This window comes from Protopterus annectens, chromosome 16.part0 (assembly GCF_019279795.1).
Source record: "Protopterus annectens isolate FY-2018-M chromosome 16.part0, PAN1.0, whole genome shotgun sequence".
NCBI lineage: Eukaryota > Metazoa > Chordata > Ceratodontiformes > Protopteridae > Protopterus > Protopterus annectens.
In genome coordinates, this window is record NC_056750.1 from 62,029,014 (window position 1) to 62,055,709 (window position 26,696).

At 42.9% G+C, this 26,696-nt stretch overlaps 1 protein-coding gene across 1 annotated transcript in view; it reads left to right on the plus strand.

Annotated features, from left to right (window-relative positions):
• Positions 1–26,696, plus strand: part of LOC122790510 (protein mono-ADP-ribosyltransferase PARP14-like) — an 897,392-nt gene that overhangs the window by 698,690 nt on the left and 172,006 nt on the right. The window contains exon 12 of the mRNA XM_044058061.1: positions 14,937–15,566. Coding sequence (XP_043913996.1) covers positions 14,937–15,566 — 630 coding nt within the window. The remainder of the gene's footprint in view (positions 1–14,936; positions 15,567–26,696) is intronic.

The following is a 26,696-nucleotide window of genomic DNA, read 5'->3' on the forward strand; positions in this document are numbered from 1 at the left end:
GAAGCAAATACCTCATAAGGATTTCCATTTATACTGTACTCCTTGCCTAGGCCCTGATCATAACGTGCCTAGCTGTCGGTTTTGTGCTAGATTTAACCAATGCACTATTAAGCGTCGGTATATCTTTGCCTCAGAATATTTTGGAAACAGATTTAACTATCCTGAAATATCACTGGATAGCAATCCAACTACCGGCGTACACAAAAAACGCAAAGAACAGGACAGACTGTTGAGGTCCAAAACAGATGACGAAGCTTCTCATAAGCCAGTCACTGGTTCACCAGTACTCAGTGAGGCACTTTTGCAGCCCCTGATACCCACTACTTTCGAGTCGCAGGCCCCTACCGAGACCCATGTGGAGTCCGACATGCCACGAGATTCTCAAAGTATTGTACCCGCGGATGTCTCTCCCTCAGATGGGTCCGGAGCCGCTGAGCAGGCACCGGCTTCTGAGGGTGTATTCAGGCCACAACATTTTTATATAAAACCGACGCCAGCTTCAAAATCAAAGACAAAAGCAACTTCTATAACTAAAAAGCTGACGCATGAGCCACGTGCACAGGCCTCTATGCCCAAAAAGCAGATTTTCAAAATGGCTGAAGACCCAATCACCTTGATCAGGGGTTTCCAACCCCCTCCTGATAAGAGGTCTAGGCAAGACACTGATTATGAATCTTCAGATCAGGTTTCTATTTCTTCTGATTCCTCTTCTGATCAGGAATTATCTATACCACCCTATGAGGATTCTGATGCAGAGGAATATATCCCATCTGCATCTCCTCCTGAAGATTATTCCTTTGGAGAAACCTTGCATACTTTGAGGGAGCATTTTCACTGGGAGAGTCAAGATTTATCAGAATCAAAAAACAGGCTCAGGGATTTCCTTCTTCTCCCTCAGCATAGGCCTTTAGCCATCCCTCTTGTTTTAGACATTGTGGATGATGTGTTTTCGGAGTCAAGCTTGACTTCAGACTCCTTACTTCCAGCTCCTAGCAAGCTAGACAGATATTACAGGGTTCCTGACTCACACAAATTATTATTTAGATACCCTGCTGCTGACCCTGAAACTATTTCACAGGGTCCAAACGGGGTTAAGGTCTCAACAGCAAAAAATCCTACCCCCTCTGACAGAGATTCCAGGGCACTGGATAGATGGGGAAAGAAGGTTTATACATCTGCAACCTTGGCAATTAGGGCCTTAAACTGCCAGTTTCATATGCTCAAGTATCAACAACATGTTATGGGATTACTGAAACAGAAAATGATGTTTGATTTCTGAATGTGCAGAAAATAAAGAATTGCAGGAATTATTGCATGCAGCAGAACAAGTTGGAAAGCATAGTTTGCAATGTAGTTTTGATTCCTTAGAGGCCTACTGCAGGGCCACAGTTACTGGATCTGTGATTAGGAGGCATGCCTGGCTAAAAGAGCAAAATTTGCCTGATCATGTTAGAGCTAAATTGCTGGATGCACCTTTACAGCATGATACTCTGTTTAGTATTAAGGCAGAAGAGGTTTTAAAGAAAATGGAAGACAATGCTAAGTCTATGCAAACTGTAAAATACTTCTTACAAGTGCAGCCACCAAGATTCAGTAGACACTGGCCTACAAAAAATTGGTCCTTTCCTGTGTCCGACAGAGCTCAATGGGGCAAATCCAGGTGCCCTACAGGTTCTAGATACCAGTCACAGGATTCTTACAGGTCAAAGCAATGGGGTGCTTCTACCTCCAAATCTGGAGGAAATAAAGTGCAACCCTACAGTAAACAGTCTCAATGACTTCCCTCTGCCATCACCAAGCACTTATCTTTTGGCAGCACCCTTAGGGGGGAAATTAGCACTTTATGCTCAAAATTGGCAGTTAATAACCCAGGACAAGTGGGTGTTAAACATAGTATCTCAGGGATACAGATTCCACTTCCACACTCTGCCAATTGCAAACAGTTGGCCAGATCTGCCAAAAAATCAATGGGCAGAGGCACAGAAACAGGTTATGTCCCTCATGGATATGGGGGCTGTTCAGCCAGTACCAGAACAGGAAAAAGGACAAGGGTTTTATAAAAGACTGTTCTTGGTACCCAGAAAAGACAAGGCCTGGCACCCAATACTGGATTTATCAATTTTGAACACATACCTGGACATTCCAAAATTCAAAATGCTAACTTTGCAGCAGCTTCTGCCCATGCTGGGCAAGAACGCTTGGCTGGTGACATTAGACTTAAAAGAGGCATACCTGCATATCCCAATAAGGGAATCGTGCAGAAGATACCTTTGTTTCAAGGCTGGCTTTATGCATTACCAATTCTCTGCACTGACCTTTGGCTTATCTACTGCACCCAGAGTCTTTATAAATTGCCTGGCATCAGTAATTGCATTTTGCAGACAAAGAAGTATACAAATCTATCCTTACTTGGACGACTATCTCATTCAAGCAGAAAACAAGGACATTCTTCGTCAGCATCTGGTGTTTGTGAAAAGGCTTCTAACATGCCTAGGGTGCACAATAAACGAAAAGAAATCACAACTGGTACCCTCTCAAAAGATAACATTCCTGAGTGCAAGCTTGAATACAACTGCCCAGATGACTTTCTTCACACCAGACAAACAAAGGCAACTGACTACTTACTTCAAACTGATGGCAATAAAACCCAGTTATCTGCAAGAAAAACTCTGCAGGCTTTGGGGTTCATGGCATCCTGCATTCTACTGATTCCATATGCAAGACTGCATATCAGAAAACTACAGTGGTACCTAAAAAGTTTATGGAGTCAACATTGTCACAGTCTGGAAACAATGATTCCTCTCATTCCCTGCCTACAACAGGAGTTTCTAAGGTGGGCAAAGGCATGTCACCAAAACATGGGACGGGCTTTGACTCTACCCCATGCCAGCCAAACCTTAACAACAGATGCATCAGATCATGCATGGGGGGCCCACCTGGCAGGAAGGTGCATTCAGGGCATATGGACCCCAAAACAAATGCATCTGCATATCAACCAAAAAGAGATGTTAGCTATTCAAAATGCCTTCAAGGACTTACTTCATCAAGGACAACTATTGATAAATACGGACAACACCATGGTTATGTGGTACATAAACAAGCAGGGGGGCACGCACTCATATCCCCTTTGCAGGCCAGCCATGGCACTGTGGGACACAGCCTTGACTTACCAAGTACATCTTCAATCTCAGTTCCTGCCAAGAAAGCAAAATACTCTGGCAGACGATTTAAGCAGAAACCTTATGGGCCCTCATGAGTGGATCTAGATCCACAAGGCTTCAGCATGATAACAAAGAAATGGGGGAGCCTAGACATAGACCTGCTTGCCTCCCCTCGGAATTATCAACTGAAAAATTTCTGCACAAGGACTTATCACAGACAAGCATGGGAAGTGGATGCCCTATCCTTCAGTTGGAAAAACCTATCAGTTTACGCCTTTCCTCCTCTGCCTCTTCTTCCCAAGGTCCTACTAAAAGTCAGACAACAAAAAACAAAGATGATACTAATTGCCCCGGACTGGCCCCACCAATACTGGTACCCAGTCCTAATCTACTGCGCCCAGGGTCTTTACAAAGTGCCTGGCACCAGTAATTGCATTTTGCAGACAAAGAAGTATACAAATCTATCCTTACTTGGACGACTGTCTCATTCAAGCAGAGAACAAGGACATTCCTCTTCAGCATTTGGTATTTCTCAATTCCCAGCTTGGTACTTGCCTCAAATACCTCACTTACTATCTTTTTCATCAATAAAAATCCATGCCTCTGCCATCTCGGCTTATTACAACACAGAGTCACCCATCTTTTCTCATCCTTTACTAAAGTAGTATCTTAGAGGGGCCAAAAATTTAAGGCCTCCCAGAAGATCACCAATTCCTGCATGGGACCTCATTTATGTGTTGGAAAAGCTCACCCTGCCTCCTTTTGAACCAGTTACTACTGCTGATATAAAGTTCTTATCATGGAAAACAGCTCTGCTACTAGCAATTACTTCAGCAAGAAGGGTCTCAGAGCTACAGGCCCTCATGGCTGTGGAGCCTTTTATCATATTTTACCCAGACAGGGTGTCCCTCAGGACCAATCCTTAATATATGCCTAAGGTGGTTTCCAGTGTGGCTCTTAACCAAGCTATTCATCTGCCAACTTTTTATCCAAATCCGCAGAACAAGGGCAAGCGGATTCTGCATTCCTTGGACGTACACAGACAACTAAGATTCTACTTGAGAAGGGCTAAAGCTCTAAGAAAAACTGAGCAGTTACTAGTGTCATTTGCTGCAGGATCAGAGAGAAAGGCTATTTCAAAGCAGACTATTTCAAAGTGGATAAGCCACTGCATTCGTTTCTGCTACTTACACCATGGCAAACCAGTGCCCAAGGGCATTAGGTCTCATTCCACCAGAGCTGCAGCTACTTCAGCAGCTTTTCTCAGAGGGGTACCAACCAAAGACATTCTAGAGGCTGCTACTTGGAGTTCTGTTCACACTTTTACAAAGCATTATCATTTGCCTCTCTACTCTAAGTCCAGGGCAGGCTTTGCCACTGCAGTTCTGCAGGGCCTTATAGCCACCCCTAATGCAGTTTAGCTCCAGCCTCCCAGCCATAGCTTTGGGATTCCACCCAAATGTAATGACTGCAACAGTGAAACATGAAGAACATAGTACAGTTGTGTACACTTACCTTAAATGTAGATGTTCAAGTGTATTCACTGTTGCAGTCCAGGTTACCTGCCTGCCATCCCCCTTTTATTCTGGAGTTCCTCTTTCCTTCACTATCTTCTACAGCCTTTGTAGTGTATTTGCTTGTAGATGAAGGTAAAGTTTGTATTGTTGCATGGGGCAAGAAAAACTAAAGAAAATGGCGTCGGCTGCCTGTTTTATACCTCTGACAACCTGACGTTATGGAACAGGAGACAGCAACCGACGCAGGACCCAAGACTTTGGAATTCAGGCCGACTGAGGGCAACCTGCCAGTGGTTTGCCCAAATGTAATGATTGCAACAGTGAATACACTCGGACATCTACATTTATGGTAAGTGTACACAACTGTACTTTCCCTGCACAGAATGTAGGGCGTAAAAGGGACACATGGACACAACTTCCCATAACTGAATTGTCCCAGAAGAGAACAGTCTCCATAGGACAAAGGAGTCCATGTACAGTGAGAAGGAAAAAATGCAGAAGAAAAAGGGTAAACCCTCAGCAAGAAGGGAATCTAAAACAAAAACCAGAACAAACAGAATGGGGTTGGAGAGAGGGAGTGAATACTGCAACAGTGAAGAGAAAGACATCTACTGTTAGGGTGAGATTTTACACAACTGTACTATGTCCTTCTATATCACTGCAGTATCTGAATCAGAAGAGAGAGTAAAAAAACTCAAGAAAAAAAAAATGGAGGTGGAAGCTGAGAAGAGTTCTCAACAAACCAGCATAACATAGTTTCAGTAAAACCTGCGCTGGCCCTAGAAATCATATCCAACTTATAATTCTTATTAGAAGTTGGCACTGAAGACCAGTTAACAGCTTCAAGGATGGAATTGGTGTCCAACCCTGTGAAGAAGACACCAGAAGAGGCAGCAGCCCTAGTGGAATGAGCTCTAACAGAAGTAGACAGATTTGCCATGACAAGAATAAAAAAAGGAAATAACCTTAGATATCCAGGAGGAGATGGTTTACTTACAACCAGCCAAACCCAATGTCCTGGGATGAAAGGAAGCAAAAAGCTGTTCAGATTTATGAATGGCCTAAGTTTTATCCAGTTCGTACCTGAATTGTCTGTGCACATCCAAGGTATGCAAGACCCTCTCACTAGCAGACTGAGGAGAAGGGAAGTAGGAAGGGAGTTGTACGGACTGAGTCAAGGACTACCCATTTTCCACCTTAGGCATAGAAGAAGGATTAGTATGAAGGGACACCCTGTCCCTGTGAAAAAAACAAAAAAGGATGAATGGCCATAATTGTCTGGAGCCCATAAACCCTCTGAACAGAAGTAAGGGCCAGCAACAAAATAGTCTTTCAGGTACAATAATGCAAAAAAGCATAATCTGCAAGCTCGAAAGGAGCCTGAATCAAATTTTCCAAAACAAAATTAAGGTCCCAAAGAGGAGAAATATGTTTCTTTGGAAGCCTAATATGCAGGACACCTTTAAGAAATTGTATGACCTCAAATGAGAAGTCAAAGGAGGATTCAAGGGCAGACAAGCAGAAATGGCTGACAAATGGGCCTTCCCAGAAGAATAGGCCACACCAGACTGGAGCAACTCACACAAATAAGACAGGACCAGAGGGACCCACACTGAAAAAGGGTCCTGGCTACAAGCATGGCACTAGACAGAAAGTATTTTCCATTTGGATATATAAGATTTCTTGGTAGAGAGTTTCCTTGCCTCCTGTAAAACCCTGAGCATGTCCTCAGAAAAGAGGTGCCTGAAAGGGATCCAAACCATATCACCCAAAGTGTCAGTTGAAGAGTGTGCAAGTGAGGATGGATAAGAGACCCCGTGTCTTGTGTGAAGAGATCCAACTGGTGAGGTAAGTTGTGGTAATAGCCCCTGTCCAGATGCATTAAATGGGGAAACTAGTGCTGTCTTGGCCAAAAGGGAGTCACTAGCAGGATTTTCGGGGAGTCCAGCTGAATCTTCTGTAGGACTCTTGGAAGTAGAGGAAGAGGGCGAAGCATAAAGAAACATCCCCTTCCAAGGAAAAGAAAGGGCATCTGTTTTCCATGCCAGATGGAATGGCACTCTGAAACCGAAGAGAGAAGAAGCTGCCTGTTCATAGAAGGGAGGCAAAAAGATCTAACTGAGGAATACCCACTGATGGACAATGTCCAGAAACACGTCTCTGTGAAGCATCCTTTTGTAAGACTGTGAGCCACTTCCCAAGCCTGAAGCTCCATCCTGCATAGGAGGTAAGATTTCATGCCTCCATGCTTGTTGACATACTGTATCACTGCAGTGCTGTCTGTGTACACCTTCAAGGGGTCTGGAGAGAGCATGAGGTAAAAGGTTTAAAGGGCCAGAATCAGAGCTCTTATCTCTTTGATATTGATATGGTCTGACTGCTGATGGGGAGGCAAGAGAACCTGAACTTTCAGGTGACCTTCTTGGCTGAAGGAGGAAATACATAAAAAGAGAAATGAAGTTGCTAGAGAATCTATGTGTGCAATAGATGAATTTTCAGTTCCAGTTACTTCTACTTTAAATATTCTACATGAGCAATCCATTAATATAACTGAACTCATTCATGAGCAGAGATTAGTTTCTATGCCATTAACTAGTGGTGTCATATGACTGGGAGATCTGGTGGTCAGTCATCCTGTATCAACCAGTGTGACTGAGATTTTTCTGTCACCACCCACTTCACTCCTACTCAGTCTACTGGAGAAGGCTGAAGCATATCAAAGGGAATCCTTGAGTGGGCAGTATCTAGGAAGAAGAGGAAGAAGTCAAGGAAAAAGAAAGTACAGTGGCCCATAGACCAGAAGCAGATTGTCATCTGAACCATCAGGTCAGTTGAACACTGAAAGTATTATTAAAATACCTGATTTATGTTTGGAGCCTGATGATATCTCTGTTTTAAGTAAAGGACTATGATGTATACCCCCTGATACAAACACAGCTGTTGAGGCCATAACTGATTTGAGACTGTGTACAAGAGGTATAAATTTAAAATTAATTGTTAAAGACTCAATGTTGGTCGATGATAAACCCTGTAGAAAGTCCAGTGTTTCTATACTGCACAGTTTTCCAGTTGTTACTGAATTTGGCAGGTAAAAATGATCCACAGACCAACAGGCTAAAAACAAATATAGTTTAATTTACCAGACAAGGATGCTAGCATTTTTTCCTGCCATTTGCTGTTTGTTGGACTACAGACCTTAACTACCGACCACTTTCGGACTTTTTATTTTTGTTACTGAATTTGAGCATATTTGTGAACATGAATTGTGCACTTAATATCTGCTTACCCACTACTTCTCAATACTAAGTCCTATCTTCCTTGATAACAAAAACAACTTTATCTTCTAGGTAATGCTACTGTTTGTACTGACATATTTTTGTGGATATTTACTTTAATACATATGTGATAATTTTGGTAGATAGTTATACAATGAGCTGCCATCATTGTTAAAGTATGTATTGTACCTGCATTGTGTTATTAAAATTGTGTCTCTGAGCTTATCTCCCCAGGCCTCTACTGAAAATGGACATATATCCAGTTAGACTAGCCCGGTCAACAAATATAAAATAAAATAAATAAATAAAATAAATGTTGTGGGTGATGTTTTTATGGAATCCAGTTTGACTCCTGACACCCTTCCTCCTGCTTCCAGGAAACCTGACAGGTATTACAGAGTCCCTGACTCCCACAAATTTCTTTTCAAAAATCCTACTGCTGATCCAGAGGTCATCTCCCTAGGACCTAAAGGAATAAAAGCAACCACAACTAAGAATCCCACCCCCTCAGACAGGGATTCCCGAGTTTTAGACAGATGGAGTAAAAAAGTATACACCTCTGCAACTCTTGCCATTAGAGCACTAAATTGTCAGCTCCACATGCTGAAATACCATGGAACTCCTCAAACAAAAATATCTACCTTTCCTGCTTGTTCAGAAAGTAAAGAAATACAGGAGCTTATGCATTCTGCAAGCCAAGTTACTAAACACACTTTGCAATGTGGCTTTGATGCCCCAGAAGCATCTTGCAGGGTAGCAGTCACCGGTTCAGTACTTAGAAGGCATGCTTGGCTTAAGGAACAGACATTGCCAGACCATGTCAAATCAAAACTATTGGACACACCACTGGACAAAGGCAATTTGTTTGGCACCAAGGCAGAAAAGGTCTTAAAAAAGATGGAAGAAAAAGCTAAATCTATGCAGACAGTTAAAGACTTCTTACAGGTCCAGCCTCCTAGGTTCATTAGGCATTGCCCCTCCAAGCACTGGTCCTTTCTGGCCCCCTCCAGGCAAGCTCAGACAAGACCTAGGGGAAGCAAACCCCCCAGACAGCAGTTCCAGGGAATGCAGAGATCTAAGCAATGGAGTTCCTTCACTTCAAAAACAGGGAGTGCTAAGCCACCCCCTTATGGAAAGAACTCACAATGACTTTACACCTCAACTCCTTACCTCTGCCCACCTGCTTGTGCCCCTAGGAGGAAAACTCTCCTCCCATGCAAAAAACTGTGCCTCTATTACCAATGACCGATGAGTCCTCAACATAGTGTCCCAGGGATACAAATTTTATTTCCACACTCTGCCAACCCCAAAAGGGTTCCCAGATCTTCCTCCAAACCAGTGGGCAGAGGCCAAAAAACAAGTCCATTCCCTGCTCTCCATGAGGGCAATATAGCCTGTTCCTGCATGCCAGACAGGCCAAAGGTTTCTATTCCAAGCTTTTCCTGTTACCCAGAAAAGAGGGAACCTGGTACTCAATCCTCGATCTATCAATTCTAAACACCTTTCTGGTGACACCAAAATTCAAAATGCTCACCCTCCAGCAGCTTCTTCCTATGCTTTCCAAGGATGCTTGGTTAGCCACCCTAGACCTACAAGAGGCCTATCTACACATCCCAGTCATGGATTCTTGCAGGAAATATCTAGGTTTCAGGGCAGGATGTATGCACCTTCAGTTCTCTGTGCTTCCCTTTGGCTTATCCACTGTTCCCAGAGTTTTCACAAAATGCCTGACCCCAGCCATTGCTTTTTGCAGACAAAGGAATATTCAAATTTACCCCTATTTAGATGACTAAGCCACAGTGGTGCAGCAGTAGCATTGTTGCTTCACAGAAAGAGGTTCTTCCGTTCGATTCTCGGCTGGACCGCCTTCTGTGTGGAGTCTGCATGTCCTCCCCGCAGTCGAGTGGTGTTTGAAAGACATGCCTAGAATGGGTGTGCCTTCGTTGAAGGCTGAGCATTGAGTTGGCACCTCAGCAACCGTAAAAAAATCTACTGCCAATCATTAGCAGGCTGGAGTTCTGCTGTGGCAACCCCTAACCGGGAAAAGCCGAAAGAAAACACACCCTTACTTAGACGACTGCCTGATTCAGGCAGACAGTCAGGAAAAGCTGTTACAGCACCTGACCTATGTAAAGGACCTACTGACCTCCCTGGGATATACTATAAATGAAAAGAAATCCAAACTAGTCCCCACTCAAAAAATTGTATTCCTGGGAGCAAGCGTGGACACAGCATCCCAGATGGCATTCCTTACTCCAGAACAAACAAGCCTACCTGACAGGCTACTTCTCTCAACTAGCCACCAGAACCTAGTTATCCACAAGGAAGGTCCTGCAAACTCTAGGGTTCATGGCCTCCTGCATTCTACTCATTCCATATGCCAGACTGCATATGAGGAAACTACAATGGTGCTGAAAAAGCCATTGGTGTCAACACTCCCAGGACCTAGAAACTATCATACCTATAATACCCTGTCTAAGGAAAGATTTTCTTTGGTGGGCAGCAGCATGCAACCACAACAAGGGTCTTCCCTTCTCACAACCCCACGCCACCCAGACCCTAACCACAGACACATCAGATTATGCCTGGGGTGCACACCTGGATGGCAGGTGCATTCAGGGGCACTGGAGCCCAAATCAAGTACATCTGCACATCAACCAAAAAGAGATGCTAGCTGTTCAGCACACTCTTGACAGCTTTCAGACCCCTACTCTTCCTGGGGCCTCTAGTGATCAAAACAGACAACACCACAGTGATGTGATATATAAACAAGCAGGGAGCAACTCATTCTTATCCTCTCTGCAGGCTCGCCATAACCCTTTGGCACATGGCTTCAACCATGCAAATTCATCTGCTAGTACAATTCCTGCCAGGTTCCCAAAACTCACTGGCAGACAACTTAAGCAGAAACTTGCTAGACCCTCATGAGTGGCAGCTAGACCACAGAACCTTCAACCTTGTAACCCAGAAATGGGGTACCCTGAAGGTGGACCTCTTTGCCTCCCACAACAATTACCGGCTCAGCAAATTCTGCACCAGGGAACCTCACAGCAAAGCCTGGAAAGTGGATGCTCTATCCTTTCAATGTGTAAACCTCTCCATCTATGCATTTCCCCCTCTACCACTAATTTCAAGGGTGCTCCTCAAAATAAGGGAGGAAAAACTAAGGGCAATCTTGATTGCCCCAGACTGGCCACTCTAGCACTGGTACCCACTGCTGTGCAGCCTGTCACCCCTGCTACCATGGCACCTATCTCTGATCCTAACACTCCTGACCCAAAAGAATGGAGAATTCATGCATTCACAATTGCAGACCCTGAACCTAGCAACCTGGCTTATTCCTTGACCTCCCCTCCAGCTGCCAGCCTAAGCAAACAAGTCCTGGATGTTATACATGAGGCCAGACACCCCAGCACTAGAAAATCCTATGCTGACAAGTGGAAAAGGTACTGCACCTGGATCCAGGCTAAAGGAGCTGAAACAGCACAGCCCTCCCAACTTCTCATCCTGGATTACCTAACAGACCTACTACACAGGGGCCTTTCTTTCTCTTCAATTAAGATCCATGCCTCTGCCATCTCTGCTCATTACAGTACAGAGCCACCTCTCTTCTCTCACCCTCTCATCAAACAGTTCCTAGGGAAGGCTAACAATTTAAGGCCAAACAGAAGAGCTCCTACCCCAGCTTCAGACCTTAACTTTGTGTTGGAAAAACTCACACTACTCCCCCTCCGAGCCTGCAGATTCAGCAGAGTTAAAATTCCTCAAAACAGCCTTGCTTCTGGCCATCACTTCAGCTAGAAGAATTTCAGAGCTACAAGCACTCATAGCTGTAGAGTCCTTCATCATTTTCCATGCTGAAAGGGTCTCCCTCAGGACTAACCCAACTTTCATGCCTAAAGTGGTGTCCAGTGTAGCTCTCAACCAATCAGTTCATTTGCCCACCTTTTTCCCTAACCCACAAAACAAGGGGGAAAGAATTTTGCATTCTCTAGATGTGCACAGACAGCTCAGATTGTACCTGGATAGGACTAAAGCTTTTAGGAAAAACTGACCAATTGCTAGTCAGGATTGCAGCAGGGGGAGAGGGCAAGGCCATATCCAAACAATCTCCAAATGGATAGCACACTGCATCCATTTCTGCTACAAACACCATGAGAAACCACCCCCTAAGGGAGTCAGAATGCATTCCACTAGGGCAACCTCCACCTCTGCAGCTTTTCTCAGAGAGTTCCCTACCAGGGACATCCTGGAGGCTGCAGCACGGACTTCTGTTCATACCTTCACCAAACATTACCATCTGTCTATCTTCTCCAAATCCAGGGCAGGCTTTGCAACTGCAGTCTTGCAGGGCGTCCTAGCCAGCCTCCAGTCTTCTTGACTGCCTCCACCCTTTCCTTCAGCTTTGAGAATCAACCCATGTGTGATGACTGCAACAGTGAAACATGAAGAACATAGTACAGTTGTGTACACATACCATAAATGTAGATGTTTGAGGTTATTCACTGTTGCAGTCCTGGTTTCCCACCATCCATCCCCCTTGTCTCTCCATCTCTCTCTCTCTCTGTCTCTTCTTCTTCCTCACTCCTTACAGGGAATTTTTGGTATTTACTTTCCACTGGTGGTGTTCTTTTACCATAACCTAGTTCCCTATTTGGGGGCTCCTGACATTTGGGGCAAGAAAAACTGATGTAATGGCGTCAGCTGCCTGATTTTATACCACTGACTAAATACTAAGCCTCTGGTATTCAGGCTGACTGAAGGCTAACCCTGGCAGGATAACCCAAGTGTGATGACTGCAACAATGAATACACTGCAACATCTACATTTATGGTAAGTGTACACAACTGTACTTTCTATATCAGCTTTGTTGATGATGTCTTTCTGATTTGGAAAGGCAAGGAAGATGAAGTCATGCATTTTGTTGAATATCTTAGTGGAACTACTAGTTTTCTGATATTTGAATTTAGGTATTCACAAGATGAGATGGATTGTCTCGATGTTAGGTTGGAGAAAACCATGGAAGGCATTAACACAAATATTTATATGAAAAATCTTCATGCTAATCACTGTACACATAAAGAAAGAATGCACACACCACCTGTATTTCAAGTCATAGTCAAAAGTCAGCTATTGAGAGTAAGCAGACAGTACAGAGGAAGAAAGATGTAGAGCACCAATGCATGAAAGTATACAAGAGTTTAAAAAGAGAGGCTACGACGATACGACGAGAGCCTATCGAATGCGACAAAGCATGAAGTAATGTCAGGTAGGGAAGGGGCAGATAGACTGTATTTTGGAGACTGCACATCACTAAATGAAAAATTTGCTACGCAAACACAACACAAGAATATTTTAAGGTATGCTACTATGTTTATTAGTAGAACTAACAGAGTTAAGAGAATTATATCAAGAAACTGGCATATTCTGAAACTATGGCAGGATTAGAACAGGCTTTTGACATCAAACCAAGCTTTGCATACAGAAATTGCAGCAATTTTAAACAGAGACTCTGTTATAAAGAAACGAGTCAAAGTAAAGGTAAGGAAGGAGTAGCAATAAATAATGAGGCACGTTTCCATGTTATAACTGCAGTTGTTGCAATCACATTTTTATTGGCAATACCTTTATACATCCCAAAACAAGGAAAGGATATGTTTTTGACTATTTTGCAACATGCAATACTATAAATATTATTTATCTTGTCACCTGTATAAAATGAACTGCATTTTATATTAGTAAACACAACAGAACATTAAAGGAGCGTTTTATGTTTCTTTGAATGCTTTAGCCAAACATATATCTGAACATGAGTATGGTCATGACTTTACATTCAAGGTACTAGATATTGTTGCTAAGAGTGTCAGAGGAACTAGTATAAATAATATATTGAAAACTAGAGACTGTAACTGGATTGTAAGGTTACAGGCGGATGTAAAACCAGGAGTTAACACAGCAAGCAGTATTAAACCAATTTTAGTTAAAAATCAAATGCAATACAAATGACTTGGTATACTATATAATTGTTTTAACTCAGAAAATATAATGTTTTTATCAGAATATATGTACGGAATGCTGATGTATATTTTTTTAGTGCTTGTGTTGTGTGTAAAAATACTAGTGTGCTTTAAAGTGAGAAGATGTGAATCTTAATTGGTTAATTATTATTAGATTGTGATTGTGGGGCTGTGTCACACGGATCTTTTTACATTCTTTTAAATATGAATTGTTTGTTTTATATGTTAGATTTGCACTGAAGAAGGGTTATGCCCAAAAGTTTTGCACATTAAAAGATTGATTTCTTGGTGTTTCTTAAGCCTGAGTTTTTTGCTTTGTTTTGCTCCATGTAGACTTACTTGTGGCTAAGTTAACTACAATACCTGTTCCATTTTTTGTCATTCTTCTTCATAATACTCAGATTCTGTGACACGATCCATTTCTTCCATTACCCACTGATAGATGTCACCTTCCTAGTACTATGGACCAGAAATTGCATAAAATAATTTAATTTGTTACACTGTTTAATGATTTTAACTTTGACAAATGGTATAACCTGAAAAGATAACTGACTTCAACAAGTACTGTGCATGTGCCTTTACACTGAGTAAATAAACAAGCGCTTGACATAAAGGTCTATTTTACGGCCCAGGCTATCTGATGAGAATAAAACTCTGTGAGGTAAGTCTGATATTATGCAGTATTGTGGTATTTAGGCACTTGGCTTGTTTTTGAAGTTCAGTCTGTGTTGGATTAATACCTAGCAGTAACATAGCTGCACACTGATATTGCATCTAAAGGTAGGTATTTGTAACACTTTTTACAAATCTCTCTTTGTATTCTTGTACTGGTATTCTTACAACACAAATTAAGAGTAGTGTGTCTATTTGTATCAATTGTTAGTCCTTATTTGATATAGTAGTAAACACATTTATTATACAATTTGAAAGCAAACTTCATATATTTTTTCCTTTTGTCTCTTAAAGAATTATCCTCTTTAACTAACAGAAAAGCAGATTGCATTCCCAAGATTATGGAGTCTACAGAATTGTTTCCTTTGGCCGTATTTGACATAATGGGAGGACCACAGAGTAATATAGAAACAGCAAAGGAAAATCTTCAGCGGGTCATTCAGGATCAGTTCTCTGATGAGTGCATTGAAGACACAGATAATCAAATCTCCAAACTAGAATCCAGAGAAGAAAGGGAAATACTAGAGCTGGCAAAAGAATTTGATGTCCGAATCACTATTGAAAAGGGTTTCCTTGGTCGTATCAGAGTTCAGGGCTTGATGCAAGATGTCAAAGGTGCTTTGAATAAAATCCATCAACTGCTAAGAATTGCATTACAAAATCGTCTAAGTAATCATGAACACAAATTGTTGTCTAAAGCTGTGAACTGGTATTTTAAAAAAAATAATGAATACTCTGCCTTCGATTCAGAGACTAGCTTTGAAATTGAAAAGTTGCACAGAACTTTCTGTTCAGGATCTGATGACCTGGAACATATAGCACCTTTCCAAGGAAAAACTCTGCTGATCAGTTTTGATAATAACATTGCCACCGTATTAGAAACAGATGAAGTAATAAGACTGAAACGAGTCGATACAGTTGCAGGTAAGATAAAATAAAAGTAGATGTTCTTATGCACATGATAGCAGTTATTTTAGTCTTATAGAGAACTGTGGAGTAGTTTTATTAGAGGTGTACTGTGTAGCCATAGCTCATCTGCATTCATTTTCAAATTGCAAATATGTATACTCTGATTGCTAGATTGGAGGAAGGGAAGGGATTGTAGACAAGTCATGTAGTTTGGAGACAGCAGGTCTTCCAGTTGTTATGGGTGTTTCTGTTAATAAACTCAGAGAGCAAGATGCTGTTTTGACAAGAACATGACACTAAACACATAGGGATAAATGTTTATTTGCAAATTCTGCCTTCTTGTCTAAGGTGATCGGTGTAGACATATAGGTATCTTCATGCTTTCCTAAATTAGTCCTCTAAAATCAGTGATAGCCAGTCAGTCCACACCTACAGCAGACAGGGATTCTTAAATCAGAGGCAATGAGTCAGGTCACACCTACAGCAAACAGAGATTCTTAAATCAGAGGCAGTGAGTCAGGGCACACCTGCAGCAAACAGGGATTCTTAAATCGGAGGCAGTGAGTCACTCCACACCTACAGCAGACAGAGATTCTTAAATCAGAGGCAGCCAGTCAGCCCACATCTACAGCAAACAGGGATTCTTAAATCAGAGGCAGTGAGTCAGCCCACACCAACAGCAGACAGGGATTCTTAAATCAGAGGCAGCAAATCAGTTCACACCTACAGCACACAGGGATTCTTAAATTAGAAACAGCCAGTCAGCCCACACCTACAGCAGACAAGGATTCTTAAATAATAAGCAGCCAGTCAGCCCACACCTATAGCAGACAGGGATTCTTAAATCAGAGGCAGCAAATCAGTTCACACCTACAGCACACAGGGATTCTTAAATTAGAAACAGCCAGTCAGCCCACACCTACAGTAGACAAGGATTCTTAAATAATAAGCAGTCAGTCAGCCCACACCTATAGCAGACAGGGATTCCTAAATCAGAGGCAGTGAGTCAATTCACAATGACAGCAGACAAGGATTCTTAAATCAGAGGCAGTGAATCAGTCCACACCTATAGGAGGCTGGGATTCTTAAATCAGAGGCAACAAGTCAATCCACACATACTGCAGGCAGGGATTATAAATCAGAGGCAGCCAGTCATCCCACACCTACAGTAGACAGGGATTATTAAATCAGAGGTAGTTAGTCAGTCCACATCTACTGCAGACAGGGATTCTTAAATCAGAAGCAGCAAGTTAGTCCAGACCTACAGCAGACAAGGATTCTTAAATCAGAGGCAGTGAGTCAGCCCACACCTACAGCAGACAGAGATTCTTAACTCAGAGGCAGTGAGTCAGCCCAAACCTACAGCAGACAGGTATTCTTAAATCAGAGACAGTGAGTCAGCCCAAACCTTAGCAGACAGGGATTCTTAAATCTGAGGCAGTGAGTCAGCCCAAACCTACAGCAGACAGGGATTCTTAAATCTGAGGCAGTGAGTCAGCAGACAGGGATTTTTTACTGCTCAGTTTGGTGGAGCTGCTCCATGATGTTCATCATGTTTCATTGTTGCAGTCATTACACTTGGGTTATCCTGCTGGCAGGCTACCTGCAGTCGGCCTGAGTTCCAAAGTCCTGGTCCGGCGTCGGTTGCTGTCGCCTCTTCCCTGACGTCAGTGTGCCAGGGGTATAAAAGATGCAGCCGATGCCATTTTCTTCAGTCTTTCTTGCTGCATGGTGCCCGAAGCAAAAGCAGTTTGCAAGTGCCAGTCGGCCGACTCCTGAGATTTTCAAAACCGAATTTAAGATACAAAGTCTTCATTAAAAGCTAAGTACCCCATTGGGGACACTTTTTTCTTGCTCCAGACTGATGTCAGAAAAAGTTAACAATTGTATTTCTTGTGGGAAGCAAATACCTCATAAGGATTTTCATTCTTACTGTATTCCTTGCCTAGGCCCTGATCACGATGTTGCTAGCTGTCAGTTTTGTGCTAGATTTAACCAACGCACTATTAAGCGTCGGTACGATTTTGCCTTTCATTACTTTGGCCGAAGATTTAATTATATAATGCCGTCAGAACGGCTGATGACCGGAGTTTATAAAAAGCGCTAGGAAAAGGAAAAGGACAGGCATCCAAGGTCCAAAACCGATGATGAGGCCTCCACTAGGCCAGTCGCCGGTTCTCAGTGAGGCGCTTTTGCAGCCCCTGACACCCGCTACCTCAGAGCCACAGGCCGCTTCTGACTCCCACATGGAGCCGACTAGGCCTCTGGATACTCAAGGTATTGGACACTCGGAAACTATTCCCTCAGATGGGGCTGGAGCCGCTGAGCAGGCATCGGCTTCTGAGGGTGTTTTCAGACCTACACAGTTATATGTAAAGCCAACCTCAGCTTCAAAGGCAAAGACAAAAGCAGCTCTAAAGACAAAGAAACAAGTACAGCATTCTCCTGCAGAGACTTCCATGCCTAAAAAACAGATGCTTAAAATGGCCGAAGACCTAATTACTTTGATCAGAGGTTCCCATCCCCCTCCTGATAAGAGGCCTAGGCAAGAGACATAATATGAATCTTCAGATCAGGTTTCTATTTCCTCTGACTCCTCTTCTGAACAGGGATACTCCCTTCCTCCCTATGAGGATTCTGATGCTGAAGAGTCTATTCCTTCAGCCTCTCCTCCTGAGGATTATTCTTTTGGGGAAACCCTTCATACTATGAGGGAGCACTTTCACTGGGAGAGCCAAGATTACTCAGAATCTAAGAAAAGGCTCAGAGACTTTCTCTTACTAGCTCAACACAGACCTCTTGCTATTCCACCTGTTCTAGACATAGTAGATGATGTATTTTCAGAGTCCAGCCTGTCTTCTGACTCTTTACACCCTGCACCGGTTAAGCCAGACAGATACTACAGGGGTCCAGTTTCCCACAAATTTCTATATAAAAACCATGCTGCTGACCCAGAAACTATATCTCAGGGTCCCAAAGGGGTCAAGGCTTCCACTGCGAAAAACCCTGTCCCCTCTGATAGGGATTCTAGTGCACTGGACAGATGGGGGAAAAAAGTTTATACTTCTGCTACCTTGGCTGTAAGGGCTTTAAATTGTCAGTTTCATATGCTTAAATATCAGCAATATTTAATGTCACTGCTAAAACAGAAAATGTTGAGAAATTCTGAATATCCAGATAACAAGGAAATGCAGGATTTATTGCATGCAGCTGAACAAGTGGGAAAGCATACTTTGCAAGGTGGTTTTGATTCACTGGAGGCCTCTTGCAGGGCTGCTGTTACAGGTACTGTCATTAGAAGGCATGCTTGGTTAAAGGAACAAAATCTGCCTGATCATGGTAAAGCAAATTTATTGGATGCTCCTTTACAGCATGATACTTTGTTTGGTGTTAAGGCAGAAGAGGTGTTGAAGAAAATGGAGGATAAAGCGAAATCTGTGCAGACAGTAAAGGATTTCTTACAGGTAAAACCACCCAAATTTAGCAGGAACTGGCCTTCAAAGAATTGGTCCTTTCCAGTGTCAGACAGGCCACAAAGAGGCAGATACAGATGCCCTAGAGGCAGATCCCAGCCCCAAGGTTCATACAGGCCTAAACAATGGGGTGCTTCTACCTCCAAAAGTGGAGAAGACAAATCACAGCCATATAGAAAACAGTCCCAATGACTTTCCTCTGCCAGTGCCAAGCACTTATCTTTTGGCAGCACGCTTAGGGGGAAAACTACCACTTTTTTCAGAAAATTGGCATATAATCACCCAGGACAAATGGGTCTTGAATATAGTGTCCCAGGGCTACAGGTTCCACTTTCACACCCTGCCAAAGGCAAAAGGTATGCCAGACCTGACACAAAATCAATGGCAGAGGCACAAAAGCAAGTTACATCCCTCATGGACATGAGGGCCATTCAGCGAGTACCACAGCAAGAGCAGGGGCAAGGATCTTACTCAAGACTATTCCTGGTACCCAGAAAGGACAAAGCCTGGAGACCAATACTGGACCTGTCTATTCTAAATACTTTTCTGGATATTCCAAAATTCAAAATGTTGACTCTGCAGCAGCTTCTACACATGCTGAGCAAGAAGGCTTGGCTTGTAACTTTGGACCTAAAAGAGGCATACCTGCATGTCCCAATCAGACAATCTTGCAGACGATACCTCAGATTCTTAGCTGGATCAATGCACTACTAATTCTCTGCACTGCCCTTTGGCTTATCTACTTTGCCCAGGGTCTTCACAAAATGCCTGGCATCAGTAATTGCTTTCTGCAGACAAAGGGGAATTCAAATATACCCTTATTTGGATGATTGCCTTATTCAAGCAGAGAACAAAGACATTCTACTGAGGCATCTGGTGTTTTTAAAAAGATTACTACTTTGCCTAGGGTACATGGTAAACTAAAAGAAAACTAGTACCCTCTCAAGAGATAATATTCCTGGGTGCAAGCTTAAATACTACTGCCCAGATGGCTTAGCTCACGCCAGACAAGCAAAGGCAACTGACTTCTTACTTCGAAATGTTGGCAACAAAGACCCAGTTATCAGCAAGAAAAATTCCGCAGGCTTTGGGCTTCATGGCATCCTGCATTCCTACTAATTCCATATGCAAGACTGCATATGAAGAAACTACAATGGTATCTAAAAAGTGTTTGGACTCAACATTGCCACAGCCTGGAAACATTAATTACCCTCATTCACTGCCTGCAACAGGAGTTTCGATGGTGGGCACAGGCTTGTCACCACAACAAGGGACAGCCATTCACTCTACCCACAGCCAGGCAGACACTAACAACAGATGCATCAGATTATGCCTGGGGGGCCCACATGGCAGGAAAATGTATTCAGGGAGCATGGCCAGCAAGCCAAATGCATCTTCATATCAGTCAAAAAGAGATGCTAGCTGTTCAGAATGCCCTGACAGCCTTCAAGGATCTACTTCATCCAGGAAAACTGCTGGTAAGGACGGACAATACTACAGTCATGTGGTACATAAACAAACAGGGAGGCACACATTCCTACCCCCTCTGCAGACAAGCCATGACTTTATGGAACACAGCATTGACTTATCAAGTACACCTACAAGCACAATTCCTGCCAGGAAAGACAAATACTCCGGCAGACGAACTAAGCAGAAATCTCAAGGATCCTCATGAGTGGAAACTAGATCCACAAATCTTCAGCATGATAACAAGGAAATGGGGATGCCCAGACATAGATCTATTTGCCTCCCCGCACAACTGCCAACTACAGAGATTCTGCACAAGGACTTATCATAAACAAGCATGGAAAGTAGATGCCCTATCATTCAGCTGGAAAACCCGTACAGTATATGCCTTTCCTCCACTGCCTCTCCTCCCCAAGGTACTCCTAAAGGTCAGACAAGAGAAGTCAAAAATGATACTGATTGCACCAGACTGGCCACACCAGCACTGGTGCCCAATCCTAAAGAGCTTGTCTCAAGGCCCAGCCTGGACATTACCCCAAATTCCTCATTTGCTGACCCAATAAAACAATCAGATCCTGCATAGCCAACTCAGAACCCTAAATCTGGCTGCATGGCTGATAATGTAACCATTCAGAACACACCTCTCTCTAAAGCAGTTATGGATGTTATTTTGGAGGCCAGGAGGCCCAGCATCAGAAAATCTTATACAGAAAAATGGAAGAGATTCTGTGCTTGGAACCAGGCACAAGGAATGGACACGCTTGTACCAAATATTCCTCAGATTTTACAATACCTAACTGAGATGCTGGGCAAAGGCCTATCCTTCTCATCAATTAAGATTCATGCCTCTGCCATTTCAGCTCATTACAATATGGATCCACCTATTTTTTCACATCCTCTGCTAAGGCAGTACCTCAGAGGGGCCAAAAACATAAGACCTCCAAGGAGAGCACCAACACCTGCATGGGACCTTAATTTTGTCTTGGAAAAGCTCACACTGCCTCCTTTTGAGCCAGCCAGTACAGCTGAGATAAAATATTTATCATGGATCACTGCTCTGCTACTGGCAATAACATCAGCAAGAAGAGTCTCAGAGTTACAGGCACTAATGGCAGTGGAACCTTTTATTATTTTCCATCTGGACAGGGTTTCTCTAAGGATAAACCCAACATTTATGCCTAAGGTAGTGTCCAGTGTGGCTCTTAACCAAACCATTCATTTGCCTACCTTTTATCCAAACCCACAGAATAAGGGGGAGAGACTTCTGCATTCTTTGGACATACACAGACAGCTACGCTTCTACTTGGACAAAACTAAAGCCTTCAGAAAGACTGAGCAACTCTTAGTAGCATATGCAGCAGGATCGCAAGGAAAAGCTATTTCAAAGCAGCCTATTTCAAAATGGATAGGCCACTGCATTCGTTTCTGCTATTCACAGCATGGGAAATCAGTGCCTAAGGGCATTAGGCCACATTCAGCCAGAGCAGCAGCCACTTCAGAAGCCTTCCTCAGAGGAGTACCAACCAAGGACATTTTCGAAGCTGCAACTTGGACTACAGTGCACACTTTTACAAAGCACTACCACTTACCTCTTTACTCTAAATCCAGAGCAGGCTTCATCACTGCAGTTCTGCAGGGCCTCATAGCCACTCCTAATTCTATCTAGGCCCAGCCACCCAACCTCAGCTTTGGGATTCAACCCAAGTGTAATGACTGCAACAGTGAAACACGATGAACATAGTACAGTTGTGTACCTACCATAAATGTAGATGTTCGAGTGTATTCACTGTTGCAGTCCAGGTTACCCTCCCTCCCTCCATCCCCCTTTCATTGCTGGGACTTATCTGTACTTCTCTATTCTATACAACCTATGTGGTGTATTTGCTTGTAGATGAAGGTAATGTTTATGTTAGTACATGCTTTTTTATGAGCAGAATTTTTAGCCTACCCTTTTGGGGGCACCTGACATCTGGGGCAAGAAAAACTGAAGAAAATGGCATTGGCTGCATCTTTATACCCCTGGCGCACTGACATCAGGGAAGAGGCGACAGCAACTGACGCCTGACCAGGACTTTGGAACTCAGGCCGACTGCGGGTAACCTGCCAGCAGGATAACCCAAGTGTAATGACTGCAACAGTGAATACACTCAAACATCTACATGTATGGTAGGTACACAACTGTACTTTTGGCGACCTTAGCCAGAGATCTGGAGTGAATCTGAACTTAATCCAAGACATCAACTGTGTTCAGCAGAAAAACAGGTATATTTTAAGCTTGCATTGCACTTTTTGAACTGTATTTTGGTTAATCACTGCTTCATTTTTGCTGTTTTTACTGCTGTGACTCTTTTTGTCTGCACTTTGAATTTTTGTACTTCTGTATCTCATACCATGGGCTAGATTCAGACTTGCTGAATCTAGGCTGTTTGGTATTATGTGAGCACTAAATCCAAAGATCCTACATTAAAAAGGCCCTCCTGCACCATTGTGGCAGAAGTGTGTAGCCCAGCATCCAACTGCGTTGGGGAATACTGGAAAAAAGGCTCACTTTTGGGCTTTCCTATTGGTTAATTTGTGTTATAACTGTTTAACTTAGCTTGTATTTAAGCTCTGCATTTGTATGAAGCTGCACAATGCACAATGGTGTTTAATGCTGCCATGTATAGACGTATAGACACAAATACTTAGAAACTCAATTTTCCCTTTATCTGCTAGAGATCCCTCCTTAACTCTACTGCCTCTCTAAATGCAAAGCAGTTGCACATTGCTCTCCTGAAAGCAACTGAGCTGTGCATTCTGAAGAATTGATGCAGTCTTCCACCGTTAGCTCTCCACAGAATAGCTGCCTTTGTTAGTCTCACAAGCAAACCCTGGTCCATATAGCCCATCCCCGCTAGTGCCATAATGGACAGGCAGTCTCCCACCATTTCTCCAGTCAACCTGGTTGACATGGGCATCCTGAGGCAATGTAGCAACTGCCTCTTGTATATTGACCACCACTTGCTCCTATAGCAAACAAATAAGGTATGTAAGAGATGTTACTATACCATGAAATTAAAATCAGTCCTCTAACATAACAATAAACAAGACATACAACAGGTTGTCAGCACACACAACTCCTGTCTCACACAAGATAAGGTTAAGACACATAAACCCACAAATGCGGAGGCACTCCCTAAGAGCCTACCAAAAGACTAGAGACCTCCCAAGTGCAAACAACATATAGATGCTGGTACATGAACAGAATCCACCACCACACACATCACACATGTCAGTGTCTCAGCAATTAAGCCCCTAAGGCAAAACACCTCAAAACCTAATTTTCTGGTCATAGGTGACTCAATAGTGAGACACACAGATGTCCCCCTCACCAGTATGAACAAGGAGAAGGCCACGGTCAGCTACCTGTCAGGTGTCGGGATCCATCAAATCATGTACGCACTCAAGTCACTCAGCAACAATTACCTTCATGACTTTGTCACAGTACACACAGTACATGTTGACATGAATGGCTTGAGACATACCTCTGTGAACTATTTGAATAGAGGCATGACCGAACTCTCAGATTATGTGCCCCAAATAGGTATGTCCATAGCCCTAAGCAGCTTTCTACCTTCCCCTAGGGTGATGCCACAGTACAGACAAAAAATGATTGATTTCAATAATTGGCTTAGCCTCTGGTGTCACTCCAGGGGGATCCAGTAGCTCTTTCATTGGTCTACCTGGCACATCCTCTGATTTGCTAGTGCTCTAGAATTTTAACCAATGATTTCCACCTAATACTATTCCTCCTTCCAGCGATGTAACAGACTACATTTCCCCACTAACTCACCCTGCTAACCAATCAGACGGTTTCTATTCAGACATAGGCTGAGGATATTATCCTGTAAAATTGAGTCTTGCCATATGATACCCAGTCACTGAAGATTCCGCATTTACCCACTTTGTGTTACTTTAATGAAACATTGTTATGCAAATTTTTTGTTTGAAAAGTTATGGTGTAAAAGACTATGTATAAACACTGACATTAATTCTTTTAAGCAATAGCTCTTATCTGCCAAAAAGATTTCATCTAATAAAGATCATTTTAGATACGAACTAGGAATGTTTCGTTGTCCTTCAGAGAATATCACAATACATACAATGGATGTTATTTCTTCACAAATGAATCATTTAGCTGAGCGTGTGATTTATTTATTTATTTTTTTTTAATTTTACTTTTTTTATTTATTTATTTAGTGATTTAGCTCAGTCTCTGTTATTGGCCTTGTCCGAAGTCTGACAAACAGGATACAGTGAGGCTACATCAATGACCAATCATTACAGATTGTTTTCTTGCAGTCTGGGCCTCCTTAAATAATTTGTTTAAAATGGACAAAGAATATTGAATAAAGCATACTCCTCATGGCAGTAGTGGGCAGTGCAGGCAATAACAAGATAGCTGACTTACACAAGTACAGTCATAGTAGAAAACTCCCATAGAAAACAACATAATGAAATGTATAATAACTACTTTATAAAAGTCATGCAGATAAGAAGGCAGTTGGGTTATTTGGGTTCCCTTCAGCTGCTCAAGTCATGTCTGCTCCTTTCCTGTTTGTTCAGTCATGTTTGCTGAATTTCTTTTGTTACTCCTAGTTTTGCTCACTATACTAGCATTGTCGCCTCACAGTAAGACGTTGTCCTGTTCGATTCTCAGCTAAAGCGTCTTCTGGGTGGAGACATGCGTGAATGGGCGTACCTTCGTTGAAGGTTGTATGTCAGGGCTGGCAACTCGGTATGTAAAAATCTACTGCCAATCATTAGCGGACCGAAGTTCCACTGTGGTGACCCCTAACCGGGAAAAGCTGAAAGATACAACAACAACAATGAGGCAGCAATGTAATGGGAGCTTGAATTGTAAGAATTTATGTTGGCTCTGAGACTGAAACAGACTGGAGAAAGAGTTTAAAAATCACTCTTACTACAACATGGAGTGCCTCTATGAAAATAATAAAGATGAAGTGGTGATGACTGTACTCAAGGGTGAGAGACTGGTGATTGCAGCAGATTTCAATTTGGCATGTTGGTGAAGGGAACAGAGGAGATGAGGAAGTGATGGGTAGGTATAGTGTTAAGCAAAGGAATGAGAAGGTCAGATGGTAGTGGATTTTGCGAAAAGGATGGACATGGCTGTGATGAATACGTATTTTAACAAGAGGGAGGAGCATAGGGTGACATACAAGAGTGGAGAAAGATGCACACAGGTGGATTGTATCTTATGTAGAAGGGCCAGTCTGAAGGAGATTGGAGACTGTAAAGTGGTGGCAGGGGAAAGTGTAGTTAGGCAGCATAGGATGGTGGTTTGTAAGATGACGTTGGTGATCAAGAAGAGGAGGATGAGTGTGAGGGCAGCACCAAGGATCAAATGGTGGAAATTGAAAAAGGGTAATTGTGAGATGGAGTTCAGGGAAGAGTTGACAGGCACTGGGTGGCAGTGAAGAGTTACCAAATAGCTGGGTAACTACAGCAGAGCTAGTAAGGGAGACAACTAGAAAGGTGATTGGTGTGACATCTGGAAAGAGGAAGGAGGACAAGGAGACCTGGTGGTGAAATGAGGAAGTACAGGAGAGTATACAGAGAAAGAGGTTGGTGAAGAAGAAGTGGGATTGTCAGAGAGATGAAGAAAGTAGACAGGAGTATAAGGAGATGAGGTGCATGGCAAAGAGAGAGGTGGCAAAGTCTAAGGATAAGGTGTATGAAGAGTTGTATGAAAGGTTGGACACTAAGGAGGGAGAAAAGGACCTGTACCGATTGGCTAGACAGAGGGACCGAGCTAGTAAAGATATACAGCAGGTAAGGGTGATAAAGGATAATGAGGGAAACGTACTCACAAGCGAGGAGAGTGTGTTGAGCAGATGGAAAAAGTACTTTGAGGGGCTGATGAATGAAGAGAATGAGAGGGAGAGAAGGTTGGATGATGTGCGGATAGTGAATCATGAAGTGCAGTGGATTAGCAAGGAGGAAGAAAGGATAGCTATGAAGAAGATGAAGAATGGAAAGGCTGTTGGTCCAGATGACATACCTGTGGAAGCATGGAGGTGTTTAGGTGAAATGGCAGTGGAGTTTTTAACTAGATTGTTTAATGAAATCTTGGAAAGTGAGAGGATGCCTGAGGAATGGAGACAAAGTGTTTTGGCACCGATTTTTAAGAATAAGGGTGATG